Source organism: Hypomesus transpacificus, chromosome 8 (genome assembly GCF_021917145.1).
Source record: "Hypomesus transpacificus isolate Combined female chromosome 8, fHypTra1, whole genome shotgun sequence".
NCBI classification, from domain to species: domain Eukaryota; kingdom Metazoa; phylum Chordata; class Actinopteri; order Osmeriformes; family Osmeridae; genus Hypomesus; species Hypomesus transpacificus.
In genome coordinates this window covers 5,521,824-5,544,029 of record NC_061067.1, presented here as the reverse complement: position 1 = coordinate 5,544,029, position 22,206 = coordinate 5,521,824, and the positions used below count along the sequence as shown (strand labels likewise).

Sequence of the window (22,206 nt, the reverse complement as noted above, 5' to 3'; positions counted from 1 at the left end):
ACTGGTTCGCAGAGCAAAAAAGTTTCCTCCGTGTAGACAGATGTTTGCACTCTCTATCCTTGGGTTGTGTGCACACAGAAATCTGAGAATCGCGTTTCACGTGTGAGCGCACGGAGGGTTGGACACACTGAAGGAGCTTCGGGAGACAAAGAGACGCTTTACCGTGGAAGCATAAAGTGAGAGAGGGATACAGAAAAGAAAGGGAGAGAGAGATCTTATCTCACTCTCCCATTTACAGTTTACCAAGGATCGCATCCAGCGGCTATCTCCACACTGCAATAGGTTTGTAGCGTTTCCAAACTTTTTACGCAGCTGCATCAAGTAAGAAAGGCGCAATAAACAGACTTTAAATGTTACGTTTTTGATAAGTAATTTGTAGTATAGGTTAAGTTGATAAACTCTTACCCATGCAATGAGTAAACGTGAAGGTCCGTGTGTAAATCTGTATCCCATGTATGTTCGTTCCTTTCGACCTAACCATACCAGTATTTATATCTAACATGTGTTGTTTCTTTCACAGCAGGACAATGTCTAGTAAAGCGACTTTAGCCTTACTCATCTATGGAATCATAATGCATTACAGCGTCAACTGCTCGCCTATGGGGCTTAGCTATCCTAACGTTAGGTACGTACAATTTACCTATCTTTATGTTTGCATGGATAACCTCCATGTTTAGGTACATTAGAAAAGCATTATTATTTCCCCCACTGCTTAGCCAAACAAGGATTCCAGTTCCTAATTAATAACAACATTTTGTTTAATCCGTTTTTTAAGTTGGCCAAAAAAGGGGTTATTTGAAGATGTTTGTATTTTATTTAAAGAAAGCAAGTTGTAAACGATGTATGATAATATGCTGTACTGTTTTGGGCTTGGACATCGATGCATTAGAATATGGCTCATATAGCAATAGGAGTTGATGCAAAGCCATTGCAACTGGAAAGATACCCTAGAGCGAAAGGGAAACGTATTTTGTCAACTAGTGATTTAAATGATGGAAAGACTATTCATCGATTCTCTTTTCTGTGGGCCCATGCAATATAGTATTTTTTTCTGATTGTATTCCGGGAAGGAATTTTGTATTGTTTTGAAAATATGTATTTATTGTGTCGCATAGCCTATTAATCATTTGGGTAGTTTTGGGGTAGTATTCTATTGGCAACATTGATTTCCCAGTACGTTATTTAGGATATTTTATTTTAATGAATATTTTATATACATCATTGGCAAAACTTGATTGACTTGTGGACACCTTAATTTATTGACAAATAATCGATAGCCTAAGTAAAGGACATAGTTTTACATTGTATTGTCATTTAATAATTATAACATTTCCCAACTATCTCAAACATTTTCCAAATCTATCTCCGATTTCAGACTTAACAATGAGGTTTATGACGAGGATGGAAATTTTTTACCGGACCTGACTTTTGACAGTGATCAAATTGCTTTGCGAAGCCTGCCGTCTGTTGCTGACGACGTGTATAAGTTATACTACCCACCGGAAAAAAGGTGACTACCATTTCACCCAGTCTATTTCTAAATGTGGATGACATTCATGCCAAACATTTCATTATTGGGCTCTTATTTTTATGTTCATCTATGTTAAATGTTTTGTGTTAATCAATGTATGTCGAGAATCACATTTTTTTAGAAACTAAATGGAATTAGGCCTCAACATTTAGGCAATTTGCCTATTTGTCACGAGCTTGACAAGTTTGATGAATCAAGTGAAGAATCACATGTAGGAGACTGGTTTAATAACTCTCAATTATACAAATGAAAGAAGGCTGGCATCGGGCACGAATGTAGGTTGAGTAAAGCATACATTTAATATTAGATAATAAGGCGCGTTAAAGTTGGTGAATTTGTTCAGCTGGGTGTGTGATGATTTCCTGTTTGGCGTTTTATTATCCCAGAACGGAAAGGCATGCAGACGGAATGTTTAATAAAGCCTACAGGAAAGCGCTGGGTCAGTTATCAGCAAGGAAATATCTTCAGTATCTGATGACAAAACGTGTAGGGTAAGGACATCTTCTTGGTTGATCTCTTATTTTAGGATCCAACTAATTTTCTGGGGGGAGGGGTGTGTGAGTGTGTGTGTGTGTGTTTACTGTTTATGTCTTTGTGCGTTTTTATTTTAACGGATCCTCAAATTGCTCACAATTCATATTATGTTCCGTTTAATTTTACTTTGTGTCTATGGTCTTTCGCCAGTAAAATCCCATTAATCTGACTCATATGTACTCATATTTGAACGGTATGAAATCTACCAAGTTCACTACGTGTGGAAGCTATTGTCTGATTATCAGTTGATCTCAGCACAGATATTTCCCCTTTAAGGAGCAAATCTCAGAATCCACGTGGCTGAATATATTTAATTTTCATTATGAATAATGTATGGAGGCTTAGTCCCAAGGGATCAAGATGGGGTTAGGATGCAATTACCAAGCACATCCGTGGCTACCGCAGTAATCGAAAAACACGTTTTTTTATTTTCCAAATATCAAAAACTGTTTAAAACATGGACAAAAGTGTGAATGTTAAGACCTATATGCAGTGCAGCAAATTGCAATCGGTGTCAGGATAATTTAATGACAGTGAAAACTCTGCTGCCTATGTTTTTCTTAGCGGAGGCAACACCATGGAAGACGACTCTGAGCCCCTGTCCAAAAGGCACTCGGATGGAGTGTTTACGGACAGCTACAGCCGTTACCGAAAGCAAATGGCAGTCAAGAAATACCTGGCGGCCGTCCTGGGGAAAAGGTATAGACAGAGATATAGAAACAAAGGACGCCGACTAGCGTATTTGTAGCGTTGCTAAACCAAACTACCATGTGTGTACAGCCCAGTCATTTTGAGATAACTGAACAATCAGTGGATCGCTCTTGTGTTCTTTAAACATGTATTTATGTATGAAGTAAAGCCATTAAAATGAATATTTTGATAATAATATTGTTTTTCTTTTGTACTTAAGCACTTGAGAACGCACAGATCTACTTTGTGGACCAATCCTTTTTGTTCAACCTAAATATAGCCTATATTTATTTATTTTTAGAAGTATTTATTGAAAGATGATGAAATTGGGCACATGATCAGTATGCTACTGTAACCCTGTCTTTTAAACATTTAGATATAGCTCACAGATATGAATGTGGGGAAAATAAATAGTTTAAAAGACAATCAATGTATTGAATGTTACTTTTTCGAAACTGAAATTAAGAGTTTAGTTGTTTTTATTTACAACAGCCCTGAAGACATAGGTTTTCACCATATTCTACAAGACATAGACTTTGATGTCCTCCTGGATGGGGATGAGTTTGAGGCAATTTTGGGAGACTGGCTGAAACAGTTCTCTCCCGAATTTCCGGTGAGTCCCTGGCTCTTTCCCGAGGCCATGTCTTGAGGGATACCTTCTGTCCCTCCCTCTTTATTCTCACCTAAACCTTCCCCTGTGATTTTCCACTCCGAACACACAACCCGATCTCCTTCTCTCCTCATTTGTGCTCCTGTCTCTCCTGAGATGTTGTACATGCAACTGTATCTCTATTCACAACTATATACTGCATGGCAGACATGCATGTACAGTATGTATGAATGTGAATATGGATGCAATATAAACAGCCCTTGGTGTTATGCATAGATATGTTGTACATATCAATGTTAATGGCTATAAATATGTATCTAAATTCCTTGGAAACATCCTATAGGAGGATGTGAAAATGATGCTAAACATTATCGTAAAATAAATAAGTAATGGTTTGACCAAACATGGCTTTAGAAGCTTACAGATGGCAGTCATCCATTTTGATGGTCCTTTGAGGACAATGGTGGGGACACTAATGAGAAAGTCCCTCTTTACATGACATGAGGACCAGAGTGCTTTTGAGGTTTTTCTTTCTTTCCTTCCTCCTCTTTGTTGTAATTGAAAACAAGCCTACACCTTTGAACTTGTGCAAAGTACCTATCTTGTGTTCCTCTCTAGTGCTATCCATGTTTGTAATGCTCTTGAAAACCTGGAATGCTGTGAAAGGTTTTCTTTGTCACTTTGTCTATATAAGAAGTATTGTGATTGGAAAATTGTCATGTGAAAAAAAAAGAATTCTTACTTCTTAAGTATAGTTTATTTACTTAAACCAATGATACTTCTTATATGGGTTCACTTTTAATCATCAATTTGTTGTTTTTCATAAGGAACATATCAGAGGCAAATCTAAAGACTTTGTGTTACACTTTCTTGGTCTATAATTGTGCTTCCCCTCTGTGAACCTATGTAAGACCTGCTAGATCACATGATTAAAGTAATTGCACTAGCTACCAAATCTGTGCAAACCACTGCAATGATATGATTCTGTTTGCTCACTGATTCACATATACATACAGTACCTGTATTTCTGGATGTTGTTTTGTTTTTGATTTCCCCCAACATTAGTACAAAAACTATGTGATGGATGTTTCACTACTGCCGTGTTCTGAGGAAAGATCTGATGAATGTACTACCAGAGAAAAGAGATCTTCTAGACTTCTTAGTCTCTACCCCACTGTCCTTTTTGTCTTCTCCCACATGAGCAAGATTTTATAACAGTCCAATGTACAGTTATATAATGCCAAAAACAGACTTGTATGATTGTTGTTTTGAATGTTTTAGCATTGAAATGGTGGAAAAACCACCCAACAGACAGTCCAAGAGAGCCTTAACCCCGATGTAATGTGCGTTTGGAAATGGATTCCAACCAAATCTTAAGATGTGAGACCTGTCTATTGCTCAAGTAAAAAGGCGGGGGTGGACCATGCCTAATCAATTTTACACAAGGGACATACTGACTGAAAGAGGGAGGGAGGTATTTATGTTCAACACCCGAGCAGAAATCTAGTCTCTGTTTTGTGTGTTTACCCTTGGGTGAAACCAGGTTTAGGTAATATAAACCAACCTTGCCTGATCAAAATATGGGCAAGATTGAAAACTCACTGAAACACGTTCTTATAAGCCTTGTGAAATGAGAAAAACAGAGCACTCGTCTGTCCCCGAGCACAAACAAACAAGGTGCCCTCTTCCTTGACACTGTTGAGATCTCCCATACCAGGCACAGATCCTGCAAGACACATATATGTCTGAGCTTTGTATCATGAGCACTGTGGGGCAAAGTTCTTCGATCTGTACCTGCCTGATGAGTCGTATGTATGAAATCAATCTTTCTTTAATTCTGCATTCCCCCCCAGGCTTTGTGACGCAGGAAGCAGCTTGCGGCTATGGTGCCTTGCTTCGACTTTAAAATCGCCACGAATCACAGATGGCTATTTAGTGGCCCTACAATGCTGCACATCATCAGCTTACATTCCACTCTCTGGTTGTTGTTTTTGTGTTGGGCAGACCTTTGATTGGGTCTTTAGTGCCATCCGGCTCAGAGCCAGAGCTCTCTTGCTCATACTAACTTCTTTTTGCATTTGTTTTTAGAGAACTAGACATTCAAGTTTTGTGATAGATAGCAGCAAACATCATTATTTACCCTCTCTCCATGAAGCATAATGTGTATCATATTGAAAGCGCCAATAGCCTTACTAAACGTGAAGATTAAACTTCAAAAATCTATCTATATATTTATTGTGTAGAAAACTGAATATTAGAGGACCATTATAATGACAAATGGTGATCCACAAGGGTCAAGTCTATAAATGTTTAAAAACAAAAGGTGTTGTAAGATTTGTATGAATAAATTTTTGTAAACAACACAATTCCGTCTAATCTTTGAAAACCATGACACACATAAATTGTTACCCACCCATAGCTTCGCTACACCAACTCAAAGTAAAGGCTTCTCCTACACTGGTGAAGGGAAGAAGGATTTAGGAGGAAGCAAAGTTAAAGTACAGGCCTGAAGCTTAAAAACGACAGAGGCAACCTCATCTCTGCTTTATTATATAATTATTTGTATAAAATTAAATATTCTGGACTTTCATTAATTGCAAACACCAGCAGAATAGGGCTCCTTCAAAATGTGTCAAACTGGAAACCCTAAATAATAGTTGATTAAAAAGGTACGAGCCAGTCAAATAAGACCCTTAAATACAATGCAATCAACAGAAAAAACGACAAGAAACAACATCAAAAGTAGTCTGAGCATTTAGACAAAACCTAAATCAAGGTAATCCCTCTGGTGTTCATAACAGCCTCCACAAAACAACGAGCTGGGTGAGAAGTGAGAAACCCTGGACAGTGTAAATCAGCAGGTAATATAAATATGGATGGTTACTATTTGCAAGGCGAAACCAGTGAACCTTTTAGATATTCCAGACAGACACTCTTGCAGCAAAGCTACATAGTATGACCACTGAAAACCAGACGACAGTTTCTGCTCTAGCTCCAGAGAACGTGTTATTGTGTGGTGTGAAACAGAGACACTTCATTCTGTGGGTGTCAATCTCCAGCACACCTTTGGGACAGCCAGTGACAGGACGTAGGAGGAATCGCCCAAGCAACGCCGCCCCGGAGGGCCCGCAGGCCCACACTGCTGCAGGACACCACCAACCAAGAACACAGACTACTGATTCTGTCTGTCTGTGCTGCCAAGCCCAGAAGCCTGCCATCCTTACAATAAAGTTGTCATTTAAAAAAGAAAGTGACACAGCTATTACATGTATAGTACCTAGGACATAGTCCACACTTCAGGAGAGAGTCTTCACTATACTACATTGTCTACACTAGGACATAGTCTACACTATGTTGAGAAAAAAATAACCAAACTTATACACAGCAAACAGTTTTCAAAGGTATGTTAATGTCTCAAAGTAACAGATTTGATTAGATTCATGTTTATTGAAGAATGATAGGAGTGTCAGCTCATTAGTTAGTCAATTCCGCAGGGTCTAGACCCACCAATCACATGCTGAGGTCTGAGAAGCTCCCGTCTACTCATTGGTGAACTGCTGATCTAACATAGCTCCTGTCTAATCAGTGACGAGGAACCAAGGAGATCAAAAACAATAGCCTCGGGCCAGATCTTAGCAAAGCACAGCAAACAGAAATAAAAAAATTCACAAAAACAAAGACGTCCATGTTCAAATGCAAATACTTCATCTTGAATGATGAATTTCATTCACTTTTATGATGAACTGGTAAAAACAGTTGAATATCTTAATGCATGCGTGAGGCATTATGCAAAATACTATATTTCAAATGTTCCGCTTCTTGACATGGATCACCGATTGTGTTGTGTAATGTCTCACTAGGTTGCTCACTTGCTCGCCGTTAAGATGCCCATGGAGTTTCTCACCACAGTTGCATACTGATCTACTGATCTCAGGTTGCCATGTCTGAGGCCCGTAGGGGGCATTCCACCCCCCCCACCCCACACTCCCACAGTGTCGTGACTCCTCCAGGTGCCTGGAATAACGCTACAATCCCTCCAGGACACCAGCAGAACCTTTTGACGCCTGTCGCGCCAGATTAGAGCTAATGGCCTCAAACTGAGCCCCCCTGCACCTGTTATGGCCTCAACAGGACTCTGTAGAACGCTGGAGATATGGCGGAACCTTTCCCCCGGGTGGAACCTTTCTACCGACCTATCACAGCTAGGGGGCCGACGCCCAGCTCCCCGCCGTTTCCTCCCCTCTCATATGGCTCATTTAGAATCACATCATTTGTCAAGGGGTAATACCGTGGAGGCGTGGCTTCAGACTGGACTCCTGCTGCAGACTTAGACAGTGTGTGTGTGTCTGTGTGTGTCTGTGGGGAGGAGGGTGCTTGTGAGACTGGGCAGACAGTCACTCAAAGCCCTTCACATTTTCAATCCCCTCCACTTTGCGCTACCCCTCTCCCCCCCACCCCCTCCCCCCCACCCATATATGTGTAACCCCCCCTGGCCACTTTGACGAGCGGCCGGGGTTTTGATTTTGCGGGGCCCCTCAGCTCAGCGAGGAGAGAATGATCAATGAGAATGATCTGATTCCTCCAGCCCCGTGCCAGACCCCTTCTTAACCCCGCTAACCCAATCAGCCATGCGTTGCCTGGCAACACGGGGAGGGGGGCCCTAGGAGGAAGCGGACGGGTCTGTGGTGGTTGCGGGGGGGGGGGGGGGGGGGGGCGCTGGTGGCCGTCCTGGACACCCAACGATCTCACCGGACATATTTCACTTGGATGGCTGTAGCCTGAACGGCGCGGGGCACTTCTCGGTGCTCTGCTGTGATTGGCTGCTTGAGCCGGCAAGTGCAAAGGAGGGGCAAGTGATGGATAGGCCTGGGAGATGCAAACACAGAGCTCTGAGACTCCGAGTGGCGTCTCTTAGCAGAGCTCTCACAGTAGCATGAGGCTGGAACAACCACAGCTTAGACAGACATTCAAAACCGCACCCTGCTCACGCAGAGAGGACACAAAGAAACAGTCTTGGAAAGACATAATAACTCTGTCCGTTTCAGAGAGAGAAAGACAGAGATAGAGGCTGAGACAGACTGAGAAACAGACCCCATTCCACTGCTAATCTCTGTTTACAGTATTTTTATTAGGAGATCTCTACCCAATTCACCCCCACCTCCATCTCAATCCTACCCACCATCCCTACCACAGCCCCAGCACTGAACCCAGAGCCCCTGCTTCTCTGGAGAATGTGTGAGTGACAGCTTTCTGGAGGGGAATCCACATGAAGCCCTTTCATCAGTGCCTCCCTCAGGACACTGTCTGACTGCTACAACAACGCAGGGCACAGGCTTGTTGAAGCACTAAGAGGTTGCATACAGGAGGGTTTATGTTTGTGTTTGGGGATGTCTTTGTGTGTGTGTATGGGGGGGATTCAGGATGTGTGGGTGTCTACAGGGGAGTGGGATATCTGTGTGTGTGTGTGCTTATTTGTGTATGTGTGCAGGTTAGAGAGGCTACTGTTGTTTGCGTGTGTGTGTGTGCCATGGGGTAGGGGCTTAGGAAACCCCTGCACTTCAAACACACAGTGTAACAGGCTGTGGGCTGAAGTGTGTGGGATGTGTGCATCCAAACCTTGTCATGTGGTCTCGAAGGCTGGGTAGAAAAGGTGCAAGTCAGTTTTCCTCAGCAGACCATATATCTGACCAATTAGCGTCTCCCTGGCAGAGGTGCATGATGTTAGGGTCAGGGTCAAGAGTCAAGGGTCAGGGTACATGTATCTGGTTTGAAACTGAAACTCTGTACTCATTACCCAGCTGTCAGCTGACCCCTGATGTCACCTTATCCTATAATTAAAGATATGTGTCAGCTGAAACACAAACACACTCACATACACAGGTCATAGAGCTATACAGAATGAAATGGTCAAATATGGAACATTGTTACTCACATCCCATAGACCAACATCCCCAGTTGACTCTGGAAAGTTCTCAGCTTGGTTACAAAGGTGACAGAAATACACTTACATTGTAAGTAACTGTTTACTGTCTATTTGACTTTATTAAACAAGTTTACCTTTCGCAGGCAACATCGTACTTTAAAACACAGGGCTGGAAGCTGTGGGCCTGCTCAGAGGAGGCACACTTTGATAACTTAGCAATAAAAAGAAGTATGACTATTTACAAACTTGAACAAGTCAAGTCATTAATCATGGTTCGACTCACATCAATATGCATATGATAATAAATCAAGATAATTGTCAGGTTCAAACCTTTAAAAGAAGGTTGTGGGTGTACAGTGCCTGTCTACACCCTATCTGTAACAAAGAGAAGTGCAGATGAGGCACAGATAAATCACACAGCGATTGATTTATCGCCGTGCAGAATACACCCATCTTAGGAACGAGTGTCAGAGAGTGATGTAACACCCCACCCATTCTACACCGCCCCCTCACCCCTCCAGAGCAGAAGATGTTCACTCCTCATTCATTCCTATCCATATGTATTATTGTATCATGCATGTTATCTACTTTAATTAGTAACAAAGAACCAGTGTTTTTCAATAGAGCAGAAGGGGAGTCCATGGATTCAGAACCGCCCCTGTTCAATGCAGGACCCAGAGTCACATCATGAGTGCTTCACTTACCTACCCCTCCGCCCCTTTGCCCCTCACCGACCACCATCTCTTAAGGGAAGGCACTGTAAATTAAACCGAGCCCCTGCCTCTCTTGGGAGCGGTAACCGTGACAATGGACCTGTTTCGGCGGCGATGGTGTCAACCGGCCACTGTGGGTTGGATTGAACCAGATCATTCCCTGTCTAACACTACCTACCTGCACGCACTGGCCTATCTGAGGCAGCGAGAATTAGAACAGCTCAGAGATCTGTCATCATATGGGGTGGGGTGGGGGGGTGTGGGAGCCAAGGGTGTTGTTCCCTTGATGGTCCTTGTTCTCCTGTACGTCAATCTATGTCCAGACGGGACACGTGACATCACTCACGGCAAGAGAGAAACCCACATGATGGGTAGCCGGCCAGGGGCTGTCTCTGCAGAGAATACTGGCTTGCCAGTGAGAAATCCATGACCGCCTTGCCATTACTTACTTTACCGGTACAAGCAAGTTTGATTAAATATTTACGTTAAAGGAGAGATGCCAGGGGCGAGGCTGTAGCAAACATCGCCTGTTTCTCCTTCACCCGACCAGACCTAAGGGTAGAGGGTCATCTCTGAGACAGAGAGAAACCAACGACAGATATGATTCTGAATGGAGAGAACCAAGTGTGAAAAGCTCTGAAGGCTGGCTAATCACCTCACTCTAATGTGAACGTCTCCCGTCTCTCCCAATGTTCTCAATGAAGTCTGAAACAATGAAGTTTGGACAAAAACTCCTCTCCGCGAGAAGGTTCGGCAAACATGGAAAGTGAAATTTGAGACCTGAACAAATTGAGCTTCATTTTTTCATTTGAATATTGGAACATTCATTGTCCATGCTTGCCATTCCTTGGCGGAGAGCGGGCGGTAAGTAGTAGTTCCAGCGGGGAAGGGAGAATCCATCAGAGAACAAGAGTGGGTGGACAGGGACATGACTGGTCATACCAACAGGCTGGTCTCCTGTATCGGGTGTCTGCTGGGGATCAGGATATCTAGTTCATCAGCATTCAATAAATGGATGTGTGGGTGTCCTGGTTCTGGCTGATGGCATTCTTAGCCAGAGACACTGATCCATAAACATGGATGGCATCTGAGTTTAGACCTAAGAGAGGATTCCCGTGCCGCTGTTTGGATGACACACAGATAAAACAGATCCCGTTCCTAAGCTTCTTTACAGTGTTTGGTTGTTTATTCTAGGAGGGTCATCATCACTGTGCCTCACAAAGCGTGACGTTTCCTGTGGTGACCCCTTGCCTCCCCCTCCGTCCCCCCGTCTCCCAAGGTAACAGGATGCAGGGCAGTGGGAGAGCACGACGGTGGAGACGTGATTAAAGCGGATCAGAATGGCAGGGTGTGGTGTTCGGGCTCCTCCGTCAGAGACATCAAACAGCCAGGTGCCCTCGTCAGGTACATAGCCAGCCAGCAGGCAGGGGAGATGGGGAGGAAGAGAGAGAAGTGACTCAGTCTCTCCTCACACCCTCCCTCCCTCTTTTTGTCTCTCTACGGAGGTCCTTCCACAATGACCTCTGGGCTTGGGGGTAGGTTTCTCTCTTCCACTGTGTGGGTGTGTGTATGAGAGAGAGAGCGGGAGCGAGAGAGTGAGAGAGAGAGAGAGAGAGAGAGAGAGAGAGAGAGAGAGAGAGAGAGAGAGAGAGAGAGAGAGAGAGAGAGAGGGACATGGATGAATGAATGTGTAAATGAATTAAACTTGACTTCTCTCACTACGGTGAAAAACTAATTTCCACCTATTTCACACCCCGCATACCTGTTTTTTTTTTATTCATTAACTCTTGTTGAGAAGAGAGATTAAATAAACACTGTTCCATGGCGAAGAGTGAGTTTCAGACTTGCTTTTCCACCATTTAATATCCTCTCATGTTGCACTATAAGAATCAAATGAGAAATGTTTGGGTACACCAATGATTTCTTGACTGTTTTATCTAGTCTTGCCTTCCACACTTCTTAGTGGTTGACTTAATCTCCTGTGTGGTCCAGAGAGACCGATGCTCCATCAATTAGCAAATGGAACGTGCCCCAGTATACAGAAAGAACCACATAAGAAGCAGATGCACAAAAGAGAAGGGTGATAGAGAGGGATAGATACAGAAATAGAGTGAGAAAAAAACCGATGTGACAAGAAAAGCGAGGTGACGAGTGAAAGAAAGGGACAGAGTTGTGTGCGTGTGTGAGAGAGAGAGACCAACAGAGAGAGGTAGAGAGTGAAAGGGATAGAGAGAGGGAGACAGTGAGAGAAGAGTGAAAAAGAAAGAAATAAAGAAAGAAAGAGAGGGGGAGGGGGAGAAAGAGAGAGAAGGAGGGAGGGAGAGACAAAGAAGAAAGGAGATAATAAGAACACTATGGAGAAAAAGAAGGAGAGAGGTAGGGAGAGAGGAAGGGAGAGAGAGAGAGGGGGGGGGGGGATCAGGAGGCAACTCATTATTCATTCACACATTTAAACCTGAGCAGATTGTGTTCAGCGAGAGGGGTCAAGGAAACTCATTTTCAGACAGTGAGGGAGCACTGCCTCTTTGTCCGCCATCCAATAAGGTGTGTGTGTGCCTGTGTACCTGTGTGGGTGCTCGTGTGTGTGTGCCTGTCATCATATTCAAGTGGGACTGTGTGTGTGCTAGGTGTGTGTGCTATCTCGTGCAGGCGCGCATGTGTGAACTTGTGTTAGTATGAGCAACTCTCTGACCAACCAGAGAGTGCGACGGCAGACCTGTCCGTCTGCTGTGAAACATCTGCTCACGCGGCTGAGTTTTGGAGGTGACGAAGACCGCAGCGGTCATATGTGTCGACCCGGTCCAGTGACACCCCACCGCCGACGCCACTGCCTACTGGCACGGTTAAACCCAAACTCAGATCTGTAGCAAGCTGCTGTTGGATCTGCATCACAGTGTCCTACAGTTGGGTTCAGAGTGTGTGTTTGGCTGGGTGCCAGAAGAACTGATGTAGGGCGAGGTGGGTCATGTCACACTGTGAAGGCACTGAGACACAGATCGTGCAGCTTCCGTGTCACACAGCTCAGGCAGTCAGACAATGTTTACTCTCACGCCCATCTAGGCAGAAAAAAACCCACAAGATCCTAAACTGATGCTCTATTACCGGGCAGAAATGAGCTCATTTTCAGCAAAGTCAACTTGACATCATGCTCTGATTCACTCAGCCCTAGCTCTACAGGTCAGAACAAAAACCAGGCAACAAATCAAGCTGTTGAGTCAGAGATTCATGGATTCTTCAGAGACACATCTTCTCCTCCCAGTTTAGTTTGACTGACACTTTCTCCACACTGAGGCAGGGCCTTCAGACAGGGTTTGGTTGTCTGCTCTTAGACTTACTTGTCATATGTGGACACTCACTATAAATTGTTGACCTTGAAAGTAAAAGAGTAATCTCAATTCTGGATTAGGATGGTAGACAGAAAAACATTGGTTTGCGATTCCAGAGCCTCTCTTGGAGAAAGACAAGGCACCTGAGGATTACAGATTCAGAGATTCAAGTGTTTCTCTGCTTGCAGAATCATGTACCATGATTCCAGGAGGTTGAGATACACAGAGTTAGAGGGTGGCGAATCCAGATTGTGAGGACAATAGACTGGTCACAGGTGGAGTCTGGCTTATGCAGTAGGAGAAACCAGGAGAGTTGGTCAGCCCTGCGTTAAGATCAGCTTGTTTAGAGGCGCGGCCAATGGAACATGTGTCGAATGCCTCGTCTGGCTTTGAAGAATGGCCTCGGCTTGTCTCTGATCTGCCGCCCCCAGCTGAGCCCTTGAGTCATTCTGGGAGGGTTGAGGGGAGGGTGAGGGCAAGGTCTCAGACACATGCTGCCCAGTGAAGTCAGGCAGTGCCCCTATCCTTCTCCTCATTATCTTCTCTCTGGGTGTTAGAGAGGAGGTGTGTGTGTGTGTGTTTCTCTCCGTGTGTCAGTTCATGTGTGTGTCTGTGCATGCATGTGTGTTTGTGTAACCCAACACTCCCCAAGGGACAGGGAACAGATGGGACCCTATCTCTCTTCACACAAATCACTGCCACTGAAGATCCCCCCCCCCCCCCCAGTGCCTCTGACTGCCTCTAAATGACAGCACTGTTCACTGTTAAGGAGGGAGGCCTGGGAGAGGAGAGGACTGCTCTGCTGCTGCGGCCATCACATGCTCACTCACGGATACAGAGAGAGCCTGTCAGAGACGCTGAATCAGCAGCAGACACAGAACTGGCCATAGGGGAGGAAAGGAGGAGCAGAAGAGGGGAGGAAAATAAACTTGAGAGGAGAGGAAACAAGAGAGCTTATGGATGGGATTTGTCATCAACTGCTAGAGACTGGATTTATACTAAGTAACAAAGTAATTTGGCAAAAGTGTGAACATCACAATGTAAACCATTAGAGTAATTAGCAGAAAAAATACATTGTTTCTGCCGCAAATGATTCATTATGAGATTCTTTAGTATTTTATTGGCCCAGCCACCTGTTCCAGGACCAGGAATCATGGGAAATGTAGGCACACACATGGGAGGTAATTAGAGGGCTGCCACCTGCAACACCACTCCTCTCTGTTCTTCTCCTCTCCTTTCTCCACTCTTTTCCTTTCCTCACCTCCCTTCTCTTCTTTCCTTCTCTCCTTCCATATATAGACAGTCCTAGTTAGTCTTTAGAGAGCTTGCCCGTGTGAAAAAATACTCAAATTAATCTACAATGGTAATCTGACACTAATTAGTATTTTGGGCCAAAGCCCCTCAGATGTCCACAGAGACAAGACTATTGATTCCCTGACTACATAATTGTACTCGTTAGAGCCAGGAAACAAAAACAGATCAGAACACAGCAATTGCATTTTAATGAACAGCCATTAGCAGGACTCACATGCCAACTTGATAAACCATACTCCCTGGGGAGGGTGTGGGTGTGGGTGTGGGTCGCTTACCTAGGGTCATGGATTAACCTCTTGATGGGACGTCATCACGTAATTTACGACTCTCCCCCCAAAACAGAGTTCCAATCATTGCCTTGCTTGCGTCATGGAGTGAACATGAAGCTTTTTGAGAGAGCAGGGAGTCATTTAGGGGAGTTGTGTGCAATGTAGGGACACAGATGTGAGTGTGTGCGTGTTTATAAATACATTTCCAGGGGGGGGGGTGACTTCCTCTTAGAAGACTCCTTGGAGAACATTATGGTCTGTAGGGCCCAGTTGCCACCTATGCTGGACAGTCTCAATCTGACAACAATGAAATCTAACCAACTATAGTTGAGTCAAGTTAAGTCAACAAAAGTGACTATTACAGGTATACTACAAACTACAGACTACGTCAACAAACCACTATGGCGTGGGTAGTTGAGCTGGGAGAATCTTTTCCCGCAGCTTCTGAATCCATATTCAATCTAACACTGATAAGCTACAGGCTGTAGAACATCTCGGACTAATATTCTGAGACACGCATTGGATGCTGAACATTCCCATGCTGATTAAAAGCATAAATTACTAATCCCAGCGCTGGTGTTGAGACTGCTGGTGGTGACCAAACAGAACCGGTTGCCAGGTGTGTTGCTGAGACAGTGCAGCAGAGTGTCGCTGAGCGTCAGATTCGGCTTCCGCTAGTAAGCCGTCTTTGATGAAATCAGATGCTGACATGTACACTCACATAAGAAACAGATGCTGACATGTACACTCACATAAGAAACAGATGCTGCTGTATCGGCCCGCCATCCGCTGTGAGAGCGCAGGGGGATCTCTCTCTCTCTCTCTCTCTCGCTTTCGCTCTCGCTCTCGCTCTCTCTCTCTCTCTCTCTCTCTCTCTCTCTCTCTCTCTCTCTCTCTCTCTCTCTCTCTCTCTCTCTCTCTCTCTCTCTCTCTCTCTCTCTTTCTCACCCGCTCACTCTCTTACTTAAGCCTCACTCACCCACTCAGTGTACTTATTGTTGACTCGTGCTAAAATGGGAATAGGTAGCAATCATCCCACAAGGGCCTGTAGCGTGAAGATAACCCTGACGGGTCTCTGAAGGCTCCTGGGAGCAGCAAACATGTGACAAGGCAAAGACTGCATACAACCAGCGTGCAGACCCACTGTCGACTAAAACTTACTTTCACTGTTGATGAAATGGTCTAAAAGGTATCTTTGTGCATTTTATTGTTAAGGGCTGGTTGTTATATGTTATATGTATGTCAGTACACTAATGATTGTTTTTTCTTTATTTAGAAAAATCTAAGGGGGAAATGTGCGTCAAGAAAACCTGTGTCAAGAAAAATACATCAAATGCATTCAACTCAACATGCTGTACACATGAAAACGACACACGCACACCGACGCACCTGTAGAAGGTGCATCAGTTAGCAGGCTTGGGAGAGTCAGATATCTGTTTAAAGATGGCATGCTGGCGTTCCGTTCCGTCTCTATGTCTGGAGACACAGACTGGAGCTTCCTGTGGTTCTCCAGCTGGACATTTGCTGGTCTAGACGGAGAACAAAATCCTCCCTTGACTGACAAGACAACAGATGGCCATGATGCGCTGTTGCTAGGCAACCACTAATCAAACACCCCCGGCACGCCACTGTGAGAAAAAAAAAGAAGAAGAAATTAAGAAAAAATTCTTCCTTTCATATTAGTGAGTTAAATTCTGGAAATTTGGTTAAAATTCACTCAAGCTGCTAGTGGCATGGTGTGGAAGAATAATAGACGACCTCTGAAACTGAGTCATGGACAGGTGTAGAGACAGGAGTTGTGGTGATGGCAGATGGTGTTAGCACGAGCTGGCGGTTCTCCATCCGGTGTTCAGTAAATGACCCCTAGGTCACCTCTTTCATCAAGGGTGTGAGAGAAGTGACATCATCCCAAAGATGAAGGATCTTTCATATTTTGTGATATTGTAACCCTTGCCGTCAACTGTATCAGGATGCACGGATATGCCTCGGGTGTAAGGCGGACACAGACACACCAGATCCTCTGGAGGACCAATCGAATCAGAGGTGAGAGGCGGGAAACCTGGGCGACACAAACAAATCGACCTGCAGGAACCACTGCTGGAGGGGCGAGGGAGTTGTTAATTAACACTCTATATTTAGACTGCTCTCACACAAAGTCATCATGGGTAGCCTACACAGCGTATCCACAACAAAAAACGACAGATCATACCTGAGTTGAAGCTCAGGCTATTTGTGAAATGTCAATGTGTCTCGGTAAATCCAAGAGGATGCTCAGTAAAAAAGGTAAGAAAGAAAAAGAGAAAGAGAGAGAGAGAGAGAGAGAGAAAGAATAACACTGTGACACTAGTATACTAGTATATAGATATGTAGATAGTAAATATGTCTGTGGCAAGACCAGGAAGGAAGCCCTGGTAGTCACCCTCCCTCCCTACCTCCCCCTCCCCAGGTAAAGCCTCTGATTCTCTGCAGCTGCACCCCGGGGTGCTGCTGATGAATAGTAGGCTTCCCTTCTTATTCCACCCTGCTTGAATCACGCGTTCCATGGTTGATCTGGCTGAGGTCACTACCACCATCCACAGTCCACATCCACTTGGGAGCCCACACTCCACCCCCCTCTCTCTCAGCCCTCTCTCCCCATCCCTCCCCTCCCTCTCTCGACCCCCCCAGGTGTAAGAGTGTAGGAACGGCCGATCACCCGGGTGTTGTTGGCAGGGAACCAGGAGATAAAAGGCTTTATTGAGATGAATGGACCAGTGGAGAAACACATAAAGAGTGGCGCAGCAAAAGACCAGGAGACTGGAAAGACAATCCCAGAAATGCTATTCTAAAGGGAACTAATAAATCCCTGATAATCTCAATGAGGTCTGTTGTGCTTCACTATATGTGACTACAAAGGTTAACAGTGATTCATTTTCTCACTGCTTGTTTATGATTTTCATTGGTGTTAACTCTAAAGCATATGGGTCTCTGTGCACGCGTGTGCTTGCATCTGTGTGTGGGCCTGGGTACTTTCTAGTATGTGTGCTTGTATGTTTTTTTGTGTTTGTGTTTGCGTGTGTGTGCGTACCTCGAGACCAGCCCTGGCAACATCACACACCGTGGCTGACGTGCTTGTTTACACCTCCGCCCACCAGACGCTGCCACATGGGGAATAAGCAAACAGAAAGACAGAAAAAGTGCTCAAGAGTGCAGAATCTGCAATTAAACAGCATCACCCACAGTAACGAGACAGAGGGAAAGAAGTCAACATTTAAAAAGAGAAATACCGAGAAAGACTAATTATTGTAGTTTTAATTAGATTTAAACACCAAGATTACAGACAAATAGCGTTTCTCTTGAGATATGCCTCAGTTGAACTGAAGCCATCTGATGAATGATTAAAAGCAAATGTCAATATTGCAGGAGGTGAAGCATGTTTAATTCTTCATTCACCCTGCGGATGTAGATATTGTCTGTAGACAAAGCAACAATGTAATATCTCATGTAGGAGAGGAGCCCATAGTTGGCTTATTCCATCTAAATGTTTTCCCATTAAACTATGGTAGCTTGGCTCATCCCAGTATGTTGCTTTCCACAGTAATCAGTTACCCAGTCAACTAGTACCTACAAGAAGTTGTTCACTATTGTTCACATATCAAAGCAACTGATTATAATGAAACTGTTACTAACTTATCTTAACTGGGACGAGTTACAGTGTAATGATGTTAGTATTGCTGCCAGAGACAACATCTCACGCACGCCATTTCCATCAGAGGAAGTCCAACAGTCTTTTCCATTTAATGAAACCCTTCATTTCTCATTTGTTACACACCGTGCCCTCAACAAATGACCCCCTCCTCAGTATCAAAATTCCACACTCTCTTCAAAGCACATCCAACGGCAGATTGCTTTAAGCTTGTGGACAATCAATGGATTTTGGCATGCATTGATTTGCAAGCTCTCTCTCTCTCTTATTCCTGGACGTGCTCATACATGCAAACAGCAGGATTATACATTGGAGACAAGCCGTCATGAGAGAGCACCATGAGGGGATGCTGAGGGGCTTAGGGGAAATAGTCATGTCAAATGAGAAGAGCCCAGTGTTACCAACCTACTCATACTCTGTCATCCACATATTCACTGTGTTTGTATGAAAAAGTGTGGGCTAGTGTAGGTGGGTATGTGTTCGTTTGTGTGTGTGGGGGGTGGGGGGGGATTGGGGGGGGTTGGGGGGGCAGGTACTGAGGGAGTGAGAGCGTGATAGAGAAATCGGAAGAGTAGCCTTAAATCTTTGCGTTTGCGTTCCAAACCTCTGAAACATTTAAGGCATTTAGAATTCTACACAGTTAAATCCAGAACATCAAGGAGTGTGACCTGCTTCTCCTTAGCCTCCTCAAAGAGGCTACCTTCCTCATGAATGCAGCACAGGTGCAGGTTAGTTAGCTAGGCACTTCTGTATCTCAAAGCGGGTGTCCCAGAGCTGGGACATAAGTGGGTCATTTAGGATGCGTCTTTATTTATGAGTCTGAAGAGTTTCCCAGAGTTTCATTTTTATCCGCAGTAGGACGCATTACCATCTCTTTGAATCCAACACCTAGATGGTGCCGGAAATGAAGAAGCAGTACAAAGAGCTTCACACTGGAGCCATTAAAGTTTAACTGAGAGGATAAGCAAGAACAAATACAAAAACAACTCAGGGCTGAGTCACATACCCTGGTGTCCTCCCTGAAGTGGGGGGGGACGGACATAAAACAAAGCTAAATAAACAGCAACAAAGCACTCTGCATAGCCTTGTCCGAAGTTTAAAGAGGTAAGTCTAACCAGACATGATTGTTACTGGTTGAAAAAGGTTTTAGCAAATAGATGACCATAGTAATGCTATAGGATTATCGGCTATCAATGTAGAAAAGACTGAATCATGAATTTACCTGGTAGCCTGCTTTTTTAGCTGCTTTTTTAGCTCTACTACTGAGTCCAGACTGTACACTGATTCCAGGGTGCTCCTGGAGCTCCCTCCACCTTCATATTTCTAACTCTCCTACGGGGCCAGTAATCAATGGCCTGTCTGGCCGGCTTCACTGTCACTCTTCTTCTCATTAGTCCACTGCACCGTGGGAGCAAACCCACGTCTAGACTTTCTGATTGATAAACACAGCTCACTTCAGTTTGTGCAAGAGAAATTCATAGAAATGTAATTATATCTCCCACTTGCAAATATGGGGGAATTTAAAATGGATAAATAGAGGAGAAGATGACGAAGTGTTGTAAGATCGATGGTGCTGCGGCTGATTGTTTACCAGCTCAAGTCTTAAGCTAATAGTTTCTGTGAGGAACGGTCAAAACGGTCAGCGTTTTAACCCTAGCTGAGCAGTTCCCAGTGAAAAAGACTTCCGACACACAGATCAATTACACAACGATAAGGTGTTCCCTAGGTCCTACATCTCAGAGAAATCCTCTGAAACTAGTTTTCAGAAAATGATAAAGGGATCTGAAGAATTTGGTGTTTTATGGTGTGGGCCTACAGATTAATCACATAACCCACTGTTGGGAACTGTGCCCCTTGCTATTCAGACAAAAATATCAATATGCATCATGATTAGCTGGTTCAAATGATGACACAAACAACATGAAAGGAAATGAAAGGATAAAGACGTCACCAGCACCTTCTAAACAAACTCCACTAATCCTACTGTGCAGGAAAAGTAAGGATCAATACCCGACTACAGACTAGCGGGACGTCAATTCAGAGAAAAAGCAAGACAGAGAAACAGTGTTTACAAAGGGGCTTGTGTGTGTGTGTGTGGTGGTGGTGAGGGGTGGGGGTGAGGATGCTAACTATACCCACACCCTGTGGCGTTTCCACAAAAGCAAAGTTGGTAACATTATTTTGTATTATGCTAATTTGGTCCTCCATTTTAATGCTTGATTCAGTGGTCACACCAAAGAAAGGGAAACCGATAGAATATGTTAATTAAAGCGAAATGGTCTTTTAGTTATCGCTTTTCTTTTATCCCCTTTGAAATGCCAGAGGATTCAAAGGGGATAAACAATCACGCAATTTATTTTAATGGAGCTGTGTTACAGTCGGAACCAGTGAAACTTTACAGGTGAGACTCGTCAGAAATTTTGATAGCTGACTTCTTTCTGTTGTATTTCTAAATTCTAGGTATTGTCGGTTATGGTTTCTGGATATGGTAGGTCTTTGCACAATATAAACAATGCAATAAGTCTATTTGGGAGAAGAAAAAAAACATAATATGCAGATGGAGGAAAAGGCTCCAAGCTCCATTACAAGGATCTGTTCCTGTTCACTGATCCTGTGATTGGCAGAGGATTCTCCATTCCCTCTTGTCTGATATCAAGGCAGAGTAGAGCTAGTGTGCTGTCTGCCCTTTGCCCTGGTGGTCCTTTAACCATAAACACATTTGGAAGATAAATACACATGGACAAACACACACACATACACACATGCAATCTCAGGCTAATTAAAAGCTAGATCAGTACTAACGTTCATTATGTTGTATTGTATATCCACAAAATGTTTACCAAAATCATTACATTGATCAATGTGGTACAATTGTTTATGATTGTCCCCATGTTATTAGGACATTCCAATTTCCTGTTTGAAAATAAGATAAATGTGTGGTGTGTAAGTGTGTGTGTCAGTTTGTGCATCCGTGTGTTTGTGTCTTAATACAACAATGCTGCAAAATTAGTTTGCCAATAACTCATTCCTGACATTTAAACCGGCTTGCATTATTAATGTATAATAAAACTGCATTACTTTCATATGCAACTGAAAATGTAACTTTTGCAATTGTATTTATTAAAAAGAAACAATGCATACTAAATTATTTATATCTCATCGTTTCCTCATTGTCAGGCTATGTTTGGGTCACTCAAAGAAGACTGGAATCTAATCACTTCAATTCTTGAAACTCGGTACCAAAACAATCTACCATGGAAATATCTAATCGCACTTTCCTATATGGGTGCATTTTAATTGTGGATATTGAGCGGGGACAAGGGTTAGGTAACATTGTCATTATGAGAATATTCCCCTGTGACAGGGAGAGAAATGTAAATGCCGCCTCAGCCAGCCATTGCTTAACCTTTTAAGGTTCATTATACCCCAAATAAAACTCCTACTCTTCCAGCAAATGTCTCGCATAAAAATATTTAAGGCTCTACCATTCAGTGTCAAATGACCCTGTAGGCAGTCTCCCTGAGAAGCCATGTTCACAGCCACAGTGGGAGAGATAGCAGGGGAGGTTGCTGCTGTGATGTCGGACATAGCATAGCATTATAGGCAAGTGA

General features: G+C 43.8%; 1 protein-coding gene across 5 annotated transcripts; it reads left to right on the top strand.

The window, feature by feature from the left end:
- Window positions 1–5,707, top strand: adcyap1a (adenylate cyclase activating polypeptide 1a). Of its 5 annotated transcripts, XM_047023832.1 has the most exons (7): window positions 1–282; window positions 521–625; window positions 1,376–1,510; window positions 1,918–2,022; window positions 2,630–2,764; window positions 3,248–3,368; window positions 5,219–5,707. In XM_047023832.1, exons 2-7 carry the CDS (start codon window positions 528–530, stop codon window positions 5,225–5,227), a joined length of 603 nt encoding a protein of 200 aa, XP_046879788.1. In that variant the 5' UTR covers window positions 1–282; window positions 521–527; the 3' UTR covers window positions 5,228–5,707. The 5 variants fall into 5 exon arrangements, with proteins under 5 accessions (XP_046879788.1, XP_046879790.1, XP_046879786.1 ...); XM_047023834.1 differs by lacking the exon at window positions 1,918–2,022; XM_047023830.1 differs by lacking the exon at window positions 5,219–5,707 and having other exon boundaries at window positions 524–625; window positions 3,248–3,989.
- The last annotated feature ends 16,499 nt before the right edge of the window (window positions 5,708–22,206 follow it).